Here is a 14,307-nt window from a genome sequence, read left to right as displayed (position 1 = left end):
ATATGAATATTCTCTTGATTATGCAACAAACTAGTTATTGCATTATTCTTGGGATTATTCAAAATCTTCTCTAACATGTTGTTCCACTATCCGTTATTGCAAGATTTCCTCTTGTAATATGGGAGATTTATTTTTTTCCCTCTTTGGGTGGTTGAAGAAGGTAAGATGCTGCGATGCCTCTCTTCATTCTCACTTCTCACTTCTCACTTTGGTCAATCCGAAAAGCCAGGAACGATGGTTGTACTGGATCCCAAGTATGGAAGCCCGGCGAGATAATGCAGAATGCAGAGAAGGGATATCTAGAATTTTGGGCTAATACAAAAAAATTTATGGTGGAGCCTAGCTAGAAACTCAAGACAAATCAAAGCCCAACATCCCATGTTTGGATATCCCCTGCCCAAAGCTATGTAAAGGTCAACGTTGATTCATCCTGGATGGCGAGAGAGAAGAAAGGGGGCGGCCGCCTGGGAATCATCATTAGAGATGAACGTGCGTGGTCATCCACTAGCAGCAATCTCAACTCCATAAAAATTCAATTCACCATTAGAGGGTGGTGAGGCTCTAGCTTTAAGAACAGGCCTACTGGAAGCATTAGGGAATGGGTTTGATTTAGTGGAGGTGGAATCAGATTGCAAACAATTGATGAACCTATTAGAAGATGAAGCCAAAAATCCCCCACTCCCTTCTATTCTTTCTGTTGTGCAGGACATTCAGCATTCAGGAAGTTCAATAGTATAGTGGACCTCTTGGCCAGGAAGGCATTCTCCCTCTCGAGTTAGAGTAGAATGGTCTACTTCCGATTAGTTGTTATTAGAGTCATTGCTCGGCCACTCCTTCGACTCTTTATGAATAAGTCTATCTAACAAAATAAAAAAAAAAAAAAAAAAAAAAGAACATAAAAGCTAATTTTAACTGATCCACTTTTTCAGAAATTGTTTCAGAAGTAAAATAAGTTATAAAAATGAAAATGGTATTCTTGTAATCATGATCCTATAACCACATACAAATGAATTTCATATTATGATTCTGCCCCCAAAAAAAGTACTACCATGATTAATGATAATTATATAACTTTTTTTTTTGATAATCAATGATAATTATATAGCAAACTTAATAAAAGGGTAAAATTTGACAAAGTAGAGCCCAAGGAGACACTTTGGGTGATCATGCTTTTCAAATGAAAATTTTGTTTTCCTATCTAAAAACCAAGAAGGTTGATGCTAAACATACTACTAAGTACAGATTTGAAATGCCTCGGAGCTAACTACACGAAAATTTGATTTGATCTCGAATTCCTTTATTTCACTCTCAAACAGGATTAGTAAGCCAAAGTCTCCAACCCAATGAATTTGCACTTGAACCTGTTACGGGTGATATTATCCAATTAAAAAAATTAATAGGAAAAGACCTTGCCACCGCGTGGCATAAATAAATTTATTTTACTGCACAGAAAATAAAAGTTTGCACCCTTCAGTCAAAAATGGGGCAACACAAAAAGCAGCAAATGTTACGTCCTGCACTAATGGGTCACCAAAATTATGGTACATCAGGTAACCCAACATCAACGAGGATTCCTCTGTTTTTTTTGGTTACAACAGAACATGGTCAGCCATTTTCATTCACTTAAAACGTTTCAGTAGAATTGATATACTTGAGCACCCGAAGCATCACCATCTTACCTGACTCGGTAATGGCAACACATGAAGAGTAGATGAGAAGTATAGGCAATGTGCCATGTCTAATTGAGCCTTGCGCAGTCGAACCATGCATGGAACTTGGTTCCTCGGAGGCTACAACTATCATTTGTCGCGTGATTCCCTTTTGGGGAGTAGATCCATTCTCCTGAATCTGAAGTTGAACTTGAAGCCTACAGTAATGGTAACAGGTATTCGATAAATTTTAAGGTTGAGAAAACACTCCTCTCATTCAAAATATAACTTGTACATAGGAAATAGCTCAACTCATCAAAATTAATAGTCAAACAACATAACTGCATAATTTTCTAAGTATAATTCTCATTCCCGATAAAAAAGATTCGCTGACAATGACATGTTGTAAGCCAAGGAAAAGAATAAACTTCTTCTTGGGTGCTGATTATCATAGGGTGGGGAACACTTTCCCTTTGTGGGCCACTGAACCATTTGCAAGCAGCACTAGTCTTGCAGCAAGGCAGTCAGGGCACCAACTAACGATTGAGTAAAAAGAATTCGTAGGAAGTTGGACATATCTTCTTCTAACCAACCAACACTTTTCACCATACATCATAGCTAATTGTATGATGGTTCTTGAGTTTTATAGGAATACATTGATCAAACAAAACCTTGAACCACCTCTCCACTTCATCCACCTTATTTTAATTATTTGGAAAACATCATCCTCTATCACCTTTCTTATTTATGATTGAACTAAGGTACCTAAGATAATCACATTGTTGAATTTTCTTCCCATCAACTTTCACTACCTCATCAACTGTTTCATCACGACGAAAGTTACACACTACATATTTAGTCATTGTTCTACTTAGTTTAAAGGCTTTTACTTCCAAAGTTGCTCTCCAGGATTCTAACTTAGTATTAATCCCTACTTGTGTCTCATCTACCAAAACAATATTATTAGCAAAAAGCATACACCAAGGAACTTCATCTTGAATGCCTTTAGTTAAATCATCCATTATAAGTGTAAATAAATATGAGACTAGAGCTGATTATTGATGTAGCCCAACAGTAATCGGGAATTCACCACCCCGTCCTTGACTAGTCTTACACTTGTTACTAAATCATCATAAATATCTCTAACTATGTCTCAAAAATTTACTTGCAACATTTATTTTCTACAGTGCTTGCCAAATTAATGCTCTAGGGACTCTTATCATATGTTTTTAAATATCTATCTTACTTATGTAAACCAAGAGGGAGGGGAAAGTTGTTTCAATTATTGTAACTGAATGGCAGCAATTTTGGGGTTTTATGGCTTGCGGCAAGGTGAGATTCGGGTTTGGGGCTTGTGGTAGTGGGAGAATTAGGTCTGAAGCATGCGGCTAGGGTTAGGTAGGTCTAGGGTTGAAGTGAAACGAAGGTAAATTGCTGTCCTAGGGTTCTTGACCGAATCTTGATTTTTTTTCTTCTTCCTTTTCTTTCAATCCTGATCTTTCTTAAATTTTGTCTAGGGTTTTGGAACTTGCGCAAGAGGGAGAGGCCAAGTCTAGGGTTTGAATGGGTGGGACAGGGATGAGGTTGCAGCCGAAGGCTATTGGGGTGGTCTAGGGCCTATTCTTGCTTTAATTTAGGTTTTAGTATAAAGAGACAGCTTGGTTTTATAGTTTCTGGTATAGAATTCTCCAGAAATCTGCAGCAGGGTAAGGGAAGAGAGGAAGAGCTGTAGGGGGTCTTTTGTTGGGTTTGTTGTTGGGGAAGGGTACTTACTTGCTGATCTAGAAGAAGACAGGATTGGTAAGCCGCTGCTGTTTGAGATCAAGAACCAATCAAGAATCCAAGAGAAGAGAGCTTGCTTTGATGCTGCAGGGTTCCTCTCAATACCTCCTTGGCTAGAAATTCTCAGCAATATTACTGATTAACTGATTTGTTACAGCAGTAGGCCTTTGAATTTATAGCCAATACAAATATACAATAAGACTCCATATAGAACTCAATACTAGGGAGTTCTAATTCCAGAAAGATCTAGGACTCCAATTTGGGTTCAAACTCGTATCCAATCAGATTAATAAAAGAATTATAGACGAGGAACATACCAAAATACCCCTAAGTGTTGTGCAAGAACCTAGCAGCGGCATTTGTGTGTGTATGATTGGGGGGGGGGGGAGGGGGATATTTGGAGTTTACATCACCTTTTTTTTTTTTTCAAATGCACTCTTTTATATAGTAGGGATGGGGGTATTACATAAATAGGCAGGGATACGCCCTTGGCCCCGAGAGAGTTAACATCACTTCCACTCTATACCTTTCCTAGGTCTCCTAATAAGGTAAATAGCTTCCACTGTAGATTTTCCTCGCATAAAACCAAATTGGATCTCCATAATAGTGGTTTCTAGTCTCAAACGAGTATCAATTACCCTCTCCCATAATCTCATAGTATGACTCATCAATTATGCCTCTATAGTTATTAGTTACTACAACTTTGTATATCTTCTTTATTTTCATAAATTGAGACCACGATGCTTCTCCCCCATTCATCAAGCATTTTCCTTATGCTCATAATCATATTAAACAACTTGGTCAGCCAAGCTAGCCTACAAGTTCTTAAGCTCTCCCATACTTCTATTAGGTTTTATCAAGACCTTGTGCTTTGCCTACTTTCATCATCCTTCAAGTTTGTTCTCTCTCCTTTTTTATTTTATTTTATTAGTATGATTATCTTATTTTATAATTCAAACATCATAGTTCTCCATATAAATGTTTGAAAATTTGTGCCAAGGTGAATGGTGTAATCATGTGAGCCACAATACATGAAGTATGTTTGTATAGTAGGCTACAAAAATAAACTTCCTGTCTCTTCTTAATATCCTCATCACATTAGTACTTTACCATCTTCACTTTTAATAAATCTAACAAGATTAAATCTCTACTCATAATGTCCCTCATTTTAACTCTCATAAAAAGATTTCCCCCTTCCTTTGTGCCTAGCTTATTATATAAACCTTCATACTTTTTTCTTACCCTTTCTAGAATTATTTTAGCTTCATTTCTAGCCAATTATACCTTTATAGGTCCTCTACATCTGTCTTTTGCCATGTCTTAAACCTCTCCATCCCACTGCAAAGTCTCTCTACAAGAGCAGTGCTTTCCTTTTTACTTAGATATGACATCTTTAGCTGCCTTCCCGACACACTTAGCCATCTCATTCCACTTCATATAGTATCTCCTTTAAATTCTCACTTTCCTAGTTTATACTCTGTTTCGTCCATCTTGGTCAAAATCTCAACCAGGATGTACCATCTCACTTGCCTCAAGCTGAGACCATTCCGGTCCATTTTATACATAAAAGAAAGTGGTTTCAACTAGATATTCAGGGTTTCACAAGTCACGTCTCAATTCTTGGTTTTGAAAATTTCAGTCATTTATTGGTTTTTTTTGTGATGCAGGACAACTAGCTAGGATCAAGATAAGATTGATTAGTCAACTAGTTCAAACTAGCCAACTAGTCAAAATAAAAGGTCCTCTTGCTCCACAATTCTGACTAGTCAACCAGGACTGCAATAATAGGAGAAAACATGAAAAAAAAGAAGGCCATAATCACGTGAACAGTGTCACAACCCTTTACTTGGTATAATGCGAATGCTTCATAGAAGATTTGTGGGGCCCAAGATAAAATTTTATGATGATTTAATTGTTGGGAGATTTAGGACCTTAGTTCAGTTTCTATTTTAGTTATTCATGCATATGACTGAAATATAAAGCCTAGTAATTTCTATATTTATAAGATTCTATTGTCACTACTCACTAGGATATTAGTTTCTCTTTTCAGTCTCCTAAGTTTTTTATTTTTGTAAAGCTCTAGCCAAGCTATAAATAGGCCTTTACATTGCAACAAAAAGAAAACATATGGAATAGAAAAAGGAAAAAAAAAATGAAGTAAACCTTCAGCAGTGGGCATTTGCAGCCACCTTCTCTCTCTCCCTCTCTCCCCCCCCCCTTTCTTTCTTCTTCTCCTTCTTCCCCTTCTTCAAGACCTATTTGTCTGATATTTTCCTTCTTCCCATATCTTTTTTATCCTTCTTTCTTCTCTATTCTATCCCACCCCCCCTATAAAAAAAAAATATAAATAAATAAAGAAGAAGAAGGAAAAAATTTTATTTTGCTTATTGATTGTCATTTCCTCTCAAACCACTGCACTCCTTTGTCAACAAGCCTTCATTGCTGGTTCTTTGGGGATTAAACACACCTTGAACTTAAGTATGCACATACATCTCAAATTTTTGACTTCTTAATGGTTGATGGTTTAAAACATGTCGGTCTGTTTAGAAATCAATATATGCTTAGTCTAGCAGCATAATCTATGAAAATGTGTTGTTAATTTTTTTTCCAGAGGAGCACTAGCAATTCTTTTTGAATTTTCTGGTTTTAAAATTAGTTTCCATATATGTATTTTGAAAACAAATAGTATCTATACATGATAGATGACATTGAATCTAATATATCTAAGACACCATCACTTGGTCTTACGCCACGATGGTGTCGCATTTATTTCTCTGTTGTTAATTATATATTTAAATTATTTGAAAAATATTAAATACAATTCTTCAAAACTTGAAAAAAATACTAATTATTTTTTGTTTAATACCTAAAAATAGCAGAATATTAGTACACCTATTATGTAATTATTGGTGTGGTTTGCTATGATGATGTTTATGTTTTTTAATTAAATTTATTTAATAATGTAATTGATAAATAATATCATATTTTTATAATAGTTATAAGAAAGGCCAAATGGTAGAATTTCACTTGATTAGCATCATGTTGTTTAACATTCCATTTGATTGTATGAGATATTTAAAGTACTTTTGTTTCAATTTACAACTCTTTGTATTTATCGGGACAGACACGTGTCTCAAGTGGTAGGATATAATGAGTACATTTGATTGGATATTTATTTGAAATATCTCTTTCATTGTGTTATTTATGCTTTAAATAGGGGGTAAGAAAAATCCCTGGTGAAAAGCCCATCAAAATAGGGCCGAAATTGACCATCAAAATTTCCTGGAAAAAGTACCAGGTTTCAGCTGAGATGGTTGAAATTTGGCCACCATCTCGATTTCGAGGCCGGGTGAAACCAGCCTCAAAACCGAGATTTCTAACCTTGCTGCATACCATGGTTGTCCAAAGCACTCAGGCATATCTGCACATCCACCAGCTAGAGAAGTATGGGCTAAAAATTGGACTGATACCTATCAATATGCAGCATCCGAGAATAATTAGAAGTCCAAGCAAAATTCTTGCCCCCCAACCAAAAAAAGAAGAAGAAGTCCAAGTAATTTAGGAAGAACAATGCTCATACATAATTTTTATATTGGTCCAAAAAGTCCAAGTAATTTAGGAAGAACAATGTTCCTACATAATTCTTATATTGGTCCAAAAGGGGTGGGCCTTGGCACAATGGTTGGTGGACCACAGATGTAGGCTGAGGTCAAGGTATTGGAGCAACTTCTACACATAAATTGCTGAGGTGTAAGGGGCACAGGAAATTGTCCCCCAGACTTCGCTTGTGCAGAAGCCTTTGGCACAAAATTCGCCATTTTTGTATTTTTAAATTGATCCAATTATCCAGGTACTGGTAAAAGCATAGAGAGAACCATTAAAGGTTACTGACAGATTTTTTATTTTTATTTTTTATTTTATCTTTTCTATACATAAATGTATGAATGGCATACTGGTGTAAGATTAATCTTAATTCTATATGCTAGCATTTCCCGTGAGGTTCCTCCCCATTTTCTATTTTTCTGCAGTGGGCAGAAGTAATTTTATGGACTCCGTTTTCCATCATCCACGGTAAACCAAGAATCTCTTCACCCACCACCTTATGCAGTTGAATGGGTTCTTGTGGAAGAGACATTTCAGGTTCATACTACTGGGGGAGCAAATATAATCCATCGATTCTAAAAGAATCTCTTCACAGCGTTGAAGAAAAACTCTCCTTGTAACACACTCAAATCCTACAAATTGCCTTGTTTTTTAACATTCACATCTGTTACAGAATCCTCTGTAAAAGAAGATCTGCCAGCCAATACATGAGAATGCAGCTGAATTTATGGTTAACTAATCCAACTGAATTTTCAAAGCTAAGATGGTTTTGACCCAAATTAGAGCTTGAACAAAATTAAACCAAAATGAAAAGAATTTAAAGACTTGCAAAACCAGACACCAAATATGAGCAGATGTAAAGTTGAAAAACATAAAGTTGATCTAATGAAAAAGCAAATCACACATCATTTTGCAAGCTCCCCACACAAACATAAAGTTGATCTAATGAAAAGCAAATCACACATCATTTTGCAAGCTCCCCACACAACCCCAACAACCCCCCCCCCCCGTGTGCACCCACACAAGAAGATGCATAATGGTCAAAGCCTTAAAATGATCAATATCAGAGGTTGGATAAGTCCCAGTCAGTCTTGACCCAGCCCACATTGCAAAACAATTCGCAAGGGCTAATCCTTGAACAATGGACATGCACAATGCAATAGAACAATATATACCTTTGGGATTTCTGGAGAAGAATTTGAGCACTTCGTCAATTATAATTACCTACAGAAAAATATTATACGCAGAATTATGTAACAAAACAGAATCAAATTGAAATCTTCAGCCAATCTCCAGTTTCGACTATCAGAAGATAGGTTGAAAAAAAAGGGAAAAAAAGAAAAGAAAAGAGATAAGAGGTATGAAAACGAAAAACTAACAGGAAAAGAAAGGTACAGAACAATGGTCCAGTCAGCCCAAGATAATGGTGTCACCTGCAAAACATTACATTGTAGGTTTAAATGAACTACCTTGTGTGTTTTTTTCCCACCCTATAGGGGTGGCAGTTGGGAATGTTAGAGAGAAAAGGTAAAACACTAATTCAAGAAGGGGGGGGGGGGGGAGACAAAGCAGATAAAAATGGATGGCAGAAAGATGACTTACAGAGAAAAGAATAGAGAGAGGCTTCACATACAGGATTAGCATGTGAAGAAGCATAGTCAGGACAATTGATCCAACAAGCCATAAATTACTCCAGGGAGGAATCACACTGGAATTAGAGCACGATATCAATAGATCAGTAACTAATGATTTGATATGGCAGGACTGTGGCGGCTGTAACCATGAAGAGTTCTATATAGACATCATGCCAATAAAAAAACTAAATTATCTTTGAAAAAGAATATGGGGCAACAACGTTGCAACTAATCGTTGTTCAATTTAAAAATTCAAAAGGTCCTCTTAAATTATATACTCACAGAAGAGATTGGTTTTCACTGAGGTTATTGAGGGCATTGAACATTTCAACAACAACAAGCACTGTCATCGATACTGTGGATGGGTGTCGATCATCAAATATGCTGCATGGATATGCAGTCTCCCTAGTTTGGCAAGTGTCAAAATTCACCTGAAATCATAGGGATGGTGATCATAACATGAACAACCATATTGTAGTTACAACAACAGGATGAATAATCATCAATGCAAACACAAAAAAATAAATGCAAGTAGAATTAGGTCTTCGTCAGCGAGAGAGATCGGCATTTGCTTCTTTCCCTTTTTTACTTTTTCTTCTCTTGTTTCTTCCCTATTCGATTTTTGGCTCTAATGCCATGTTAAGAAAAATCGATTGTGGTAGAATGGCTTGAATAGATCACTGTGATCCCAAGCCCTCTATTTATAATAAAGTGGAAAGAACACTATTACATAAATAACATTACTTGGGTAACTAAAAATAGAAAATTACATGAACTAAAACTCCTATAATTGAACTCCTAATAGAACTCAACCAACACAAATCATCTCCAAACAATTTTCTTTGCATTATCTACTATCAGTGCTACTGCAAATGACACAAGGAAGCCAAGAATCCTTGGACTGATTGTGAGCAAAACACAAGTAATATGTGATGGATCAACATTCAACGGCAGACATGGCTTTGAAGAAAGTCTAAATGTGAAAAGGATTTATACTCCCCTTAAATAGTCAGGATAGGCCTGACTAGAGTATTTAAACAATCAAAGACATTATTAAGACCTGCTATGTTTAGGCAACCAACCTGATTTTCCAGCACAAATGTTTTAGGATAAAATCATGTAAACTATGCTCATGCAGAGGGTTTGTCAATTTGACAGATATATAGTTTTCTTATTGGAAAGAAAATTCCTTATAAATATGGTACCTTACCAGTTTACTGTTAATTGGAATGTGGAATAGAAAGATGAAACGGGAGGTGTAAGGTAAATCTTAGAAGTTGGGATAAATCAAACCATCTCCAAACAATTTTCTTTATGTTTATCTCCTATCAGTGCTACTCAAAATGAACAAAAGGAAGCCAAGGATCCTTGTACTGAAATTGTGAGCAAACACATTTAAAATGCAGTGGATCAACAGCAGACATAACTTTAAAGAAAATGTAAATGCAAAAAGAATTTATATTGCCCTTAAATAGTCAGGATAGGCATAAGGTATTTAAACAATCAAAGACTTATTATGAACACCTGCACTGTTTATCCAACCAACCTGATTTTCCAGCACAACTATTTCAAGATAAAATCATACAAAAGTATGTTCTGGCAGATGATTTGTAAGTTTGACAGAAACCTGCTTTTCTTATTGCAAAGATAACTTCTCATAAATATGGTATCTTACCAGTTCTCTATATGAAAGCTTAGGGCCATTTTCGGAGTAAATAAACCACCATATAAAGCCAGCAACAGTAGCGAGACCAACGTAAGCTGCAAAAGTAAAATAAAGTGATCACGAGATAGCAATTGGTTAACAACATTGTAGGGTCACAAGCGACAAAACCTAAATAGCATAGGAAACTTGTCCAAGGGAAAACAACCATTTGTAGAAATACTGACGTAGACAAATCTATAATAGTATGTGAAAGTGTACCTCCAATAACCGAATATCGAAAAAATAACCAACCAGTGACAACAGCTTCACTAACCTGCATGGTTTTTTAATAGATCAGATAGTCAAAATTTAAGTAAAAAGATAACCAAATATTCCTTAAAATCTAATAGGTTTCCACATTTGCCATTCTGTTGAGTTCTAACGGTGCATTTCAACCCTAATAATGTCAACTTCAGTGTAGGAGAACTAAAGTCTGTATGCTAATCACAATTTCATGATTTCATCAACCACAATATGGTCTGTCTCGAACTTATCCTCTTCCACTGTCAATCCTAGGGCCCAATTGATCAAAGGACAAGCAAATTCTAAAGGTTTTAGCTTTCAAATCTATTATAATCTACCATCAAAAAGGTGTCTATGCAAAATATGACTACAAAACCTCACATGTTGATACTAAAGATCTTACACAATTTCGTATTTAAATAATAAACTCTCTTTTGATAATTCAAAATGTACTAATTGGAAATGTGCAAGTAGGGGGGAGCACAAGCACCATGGTAGTCAGGCTGAGGGGATGAGGTAGAGGATTGATTGACTAGAACTGATCATTGGATTTCAATTTTGATGAGATAAACTGAAACCACTTCACATGTCAACCTGGCTTTGGTTGAACAAACAATCATATAAATAATTTGAGTTAAGTGACTTGAGCCCCTAACAGAGCCGAGATACTTCTCACACAATCATTTGGGGTAAATGGCATGTGCCTCCCCACTTAGTGGGCATAATGACCCATTCCAACAACCCACCCAAAACAAACCAAAAGACTCCTTTCTTGATATGCATATAACATGACTTCCCCTGATTTTCAAAGATTATGCCAATCAAGTCCATTCAAATTGTCTGTTAAGTGTTCACTTCAGTGTTTATATCTTCATTCAAACCCCAAAATGCTTGCATTCTTAACCTCAACGAGGTGGGTGAAGGAATACCCTCTTCACCCAACTTTTTCCTTTTTCAAAACAACCAACCCACGAATCTGTTATTCATCTATTAACCATATACCTTCTAAGTTCTAACTAGGGTCTAGCATGATTTTTTCCTCATTAGGCTAGAGATAGCCTTAGGGAATGAAGAACCCCTGAATTTGTTTGGTCCTGTCAAACATACTCTTTTTGATTCTTCATTTAATGGGACAGTGCAAGTTAGGATTGGAAGTGAAGGGAAATCCGGCATCTAAATCTCCTCTATAAACACTCTACCTTTCAATCAGGGTTTGGCATGACCTTTATCCCACAATAGGATAAGGATAGGCTTAGGAAACGAAGAACCCTTGAATGTGTTTGGTCCTATCAAACATACTCTTTTGATTCCTCATGTTTAATGGGACAGTTAGGATTAGCAGTGAAGAGAAATCTGGCATACAGATCTCCTAGAAGATTTAAAAGAAAAAGGTCTAAAACCCTAAGTTGAAGAAAAATAGAAACACAGATTTGATAGATTAAGCTGAAACAGAGTAAGTGTCAATCACTCCAGCCTGGAACCTTAGACCAATAAAAATAATTTTTTTTAAGTCAACTCCACACCTAAAACAAGACCATTAGATCAGGATAAAACTGTAATGTCTAATGCAAAGATTTCTCTGAATTTATCGCATAAGAAATAGATATGGGCTCATTACCATATCAGATTCTATTATCCAGGAGTAGCAGTTTCACAGAACAAAAGTGCAGAAATATGCATGATTTATAATTGGGATCCTCAGGTGTGGCAAGGTATTAGATCTCGCTTTAGGGTAATTTCACCCTTGAGATCTGGTATTTAGGTTGGGCTCAACTCAAATTTGATATTTAGCCTATTTTAGGCCTTCTAAACATACTGGTGGCCTTATATTTGTGAGAAAATAACTCTTAAGTATGGTTCTAACTCGACCCTAAGTTTGAAATCGAAATGTTGCAGGAATGAACATGGAAGATTATAAAACATGAAATATAGAACCATTAGGACATATAAATGAAAAGCACGTGATAAGATATATCAAATAACTTATATACCAATGGAATTTCATTCATATGAGTATAATAGAACATCACATTCTCCACTCTTGAGAATATAATAATATAAGCTCAATATAAATCATAAGTTCATAACTTATATTGATTATAAAACCTACTTGACAAGAGATCTGATTTTGTTACTTGTTGCCCACCCACCTTAGAGAAATGTAACTCACTCCTATCGGTAATGACTACAAAACCTCTATCCCACTTGCACACCTTGCATGTGCCTTTTCTTTCTCGAATTCCTCTTTCTGGTGATGCAATTGCTCCTAATGAATGTGAATTTTGGTCTAGCTCCAACCATTTCGGTTTTAACTATTGAATTTTATTTTCAAGATTTAAAACACGTTCTATTTGCAGTTCAGTGATCATTGTGTCGATAAGTTTATCCTGTAAATCAGTTTAGTTTGTAGGATCCCAAGTTCAAAAAGCTCGTTATGTAGAGCCCATCAGTAGTAGTGGTTACACTCACTTTATTATCACGTACTAGATGTTCATACTCATTTTAGGGTAAGACTTACACTTCACATTTTGTAGAGGCCTTATATCACTTTAGGCCTCGGGATTTCCTTTGTAGTCTGGGCTTGGGCCCATGAATAGCTGTTGTGGCTTAGGGTTTCTGAGCCTATATATATATTCTCTTGTAACCTAGCATTTGTAATGAGTTGTTAAGAGCAAAATATGGTGAAAACCTAAAAGCTACATTGGGGAGAACTAGGGTAAATTCGTGTCACTTTTCTTTCTTGCTTCTATTTGATTTTTTGTGATTGATTGTCCTAATCCTAACAAGAAGATGAGACGGAGCTGTGGGAAGCTGTTGGCAAGATGGAAGGCGAAAGAAGGCGACAATTCGGCAAAAAATGAGGTTTGTAAGCTTCAGCGAATTGGGAGGCGAGAGGAGGTGAGAGGAGGTGAGACAAGACAAGATCTCGACCTGTCTCGCTCAAATTTGGTATTTAGAACAAAGGTATCTTGGTCGAGATTGGGAATTTCGTGAGACTCGATTTGAGTCTCGTCTTGAGCCTTCAAAAAGGCGAGATCTTGAGCGGATCTCGCCAAGATCTTGCAAGATCTCATACCTTGGTATGGGTTTGTTATCATCTCATAGTTTATCTAGGAAACCTCATCTTGAGATGCATTAAGAATCAGAAATTTTGCCTCCATCATCATCCTCAGAGATCTGAAGATTTATTTGATCTGGTGCTTAAGCTCTACAGCAACACCCTTCTGCTTCCAAATATATGATTGAAACTCTCAAGACACTTAGTGGTTGTGCATTAATGATTTTGTGTATAATTGTTTATTGAACAAGTTAATGTGGGACATGCAAGGTCAGTGTGAGCTATTAGCCATGTTCAAAATTGGCAATGAGGAATGAACTTGGAATCCCCTTTTTCCAGCTTTTCTTTTGGAAAAAGGAAGAAGATAGGTGAAAGGGTATTTCATTACCCACCCTTATGCTTCCAAATTTATGATTGAAACTCTCAACACACTCAGTGGTCGTGCACTAATGATTGTGTATAATTGTTTATTGAACAAGTTAATGGTGTAAGTTGCAGGGTTCGTGTGAGCTATTAACCATGTTCAAAATCGGCAATAAGGAACAAACTCGGAAGCCCCTTTTTTCCAGCTTTTCTTTTGGAAGAAGAAGAAGACAGGCGAAGGGGTATTTCATTACCCACCTCTCTTATGGT

At 36.4% G+C, this 14,307-nt stretch overlaps 1 protein-coding gene across 2 annotated transcripts in view; it reads right to left on the bottom strand.

Annotated features, from left to right (window-relative positions):
* Nucleotides 1–881: 881 nt before the first annotated feature.
* The window catches only part of ECA3 (endoplasmic reticulum-type calcium-transporting ATPase 3), a 72,959-nt gene continuing 59,533 nt past the window's right edge, over nt 882–14,307 (bottom strand). The window contains exons 28-34 of one of the 2 annotated variants that reach the window (XM_089151157.1): nt 10,593–10,647; nt 10,344–10,429; nt 8,951–9,099; nt 8,637–8,742; nt 8,414–8,467; nt 8,210–8,258; nt 882–1,867 (exon numbers count right to left, since the gene is read on the bottom strand). In XM_089151157.1, coding sequence (XP_089007283.1) covers nt 1,800–1,867; nt 8,210–8,258; nt 8,414–8,467; nt 8,637–8,742; nt 8,951–9,099; nt 10,344–10,429; nt 10,593–10,647 — 567 coding nt within the window. In that variant the 3' untranslated portion in view covers nt 882–1,799. Of the gene's footprint in view, nt 1,868–8,209; nt 8,259–8,413; nt 8,468–8,636; nt 8,743–8,950; nt 9,100–10,343; nt 10,430–10,592; nt 10,648–14,307 lie in introns of those variants that run through there. The other variant, XM_089151158.1, reaches the window with a different exon arrangement.

Source organism: Hakea prostrata, chromosome 4 (genome assembly GCF_041222555.1).
Source record: "Hakea prostrata isolate BN-2017 chromosome 4, UWA_Hpros_2, whole genome shotgun sequence".
NCBI lineage: Eukaryota > Viridiplantae > Streptophyta > Magnoliopsida > Proteales > Proteaceae > Hakea > Hakea prostrata.
The sequence above is the reverse complement of the archived record's forward strand: the minus strand, read 5'-3'. Positions and strand labels throughout refer to the sequence as shown.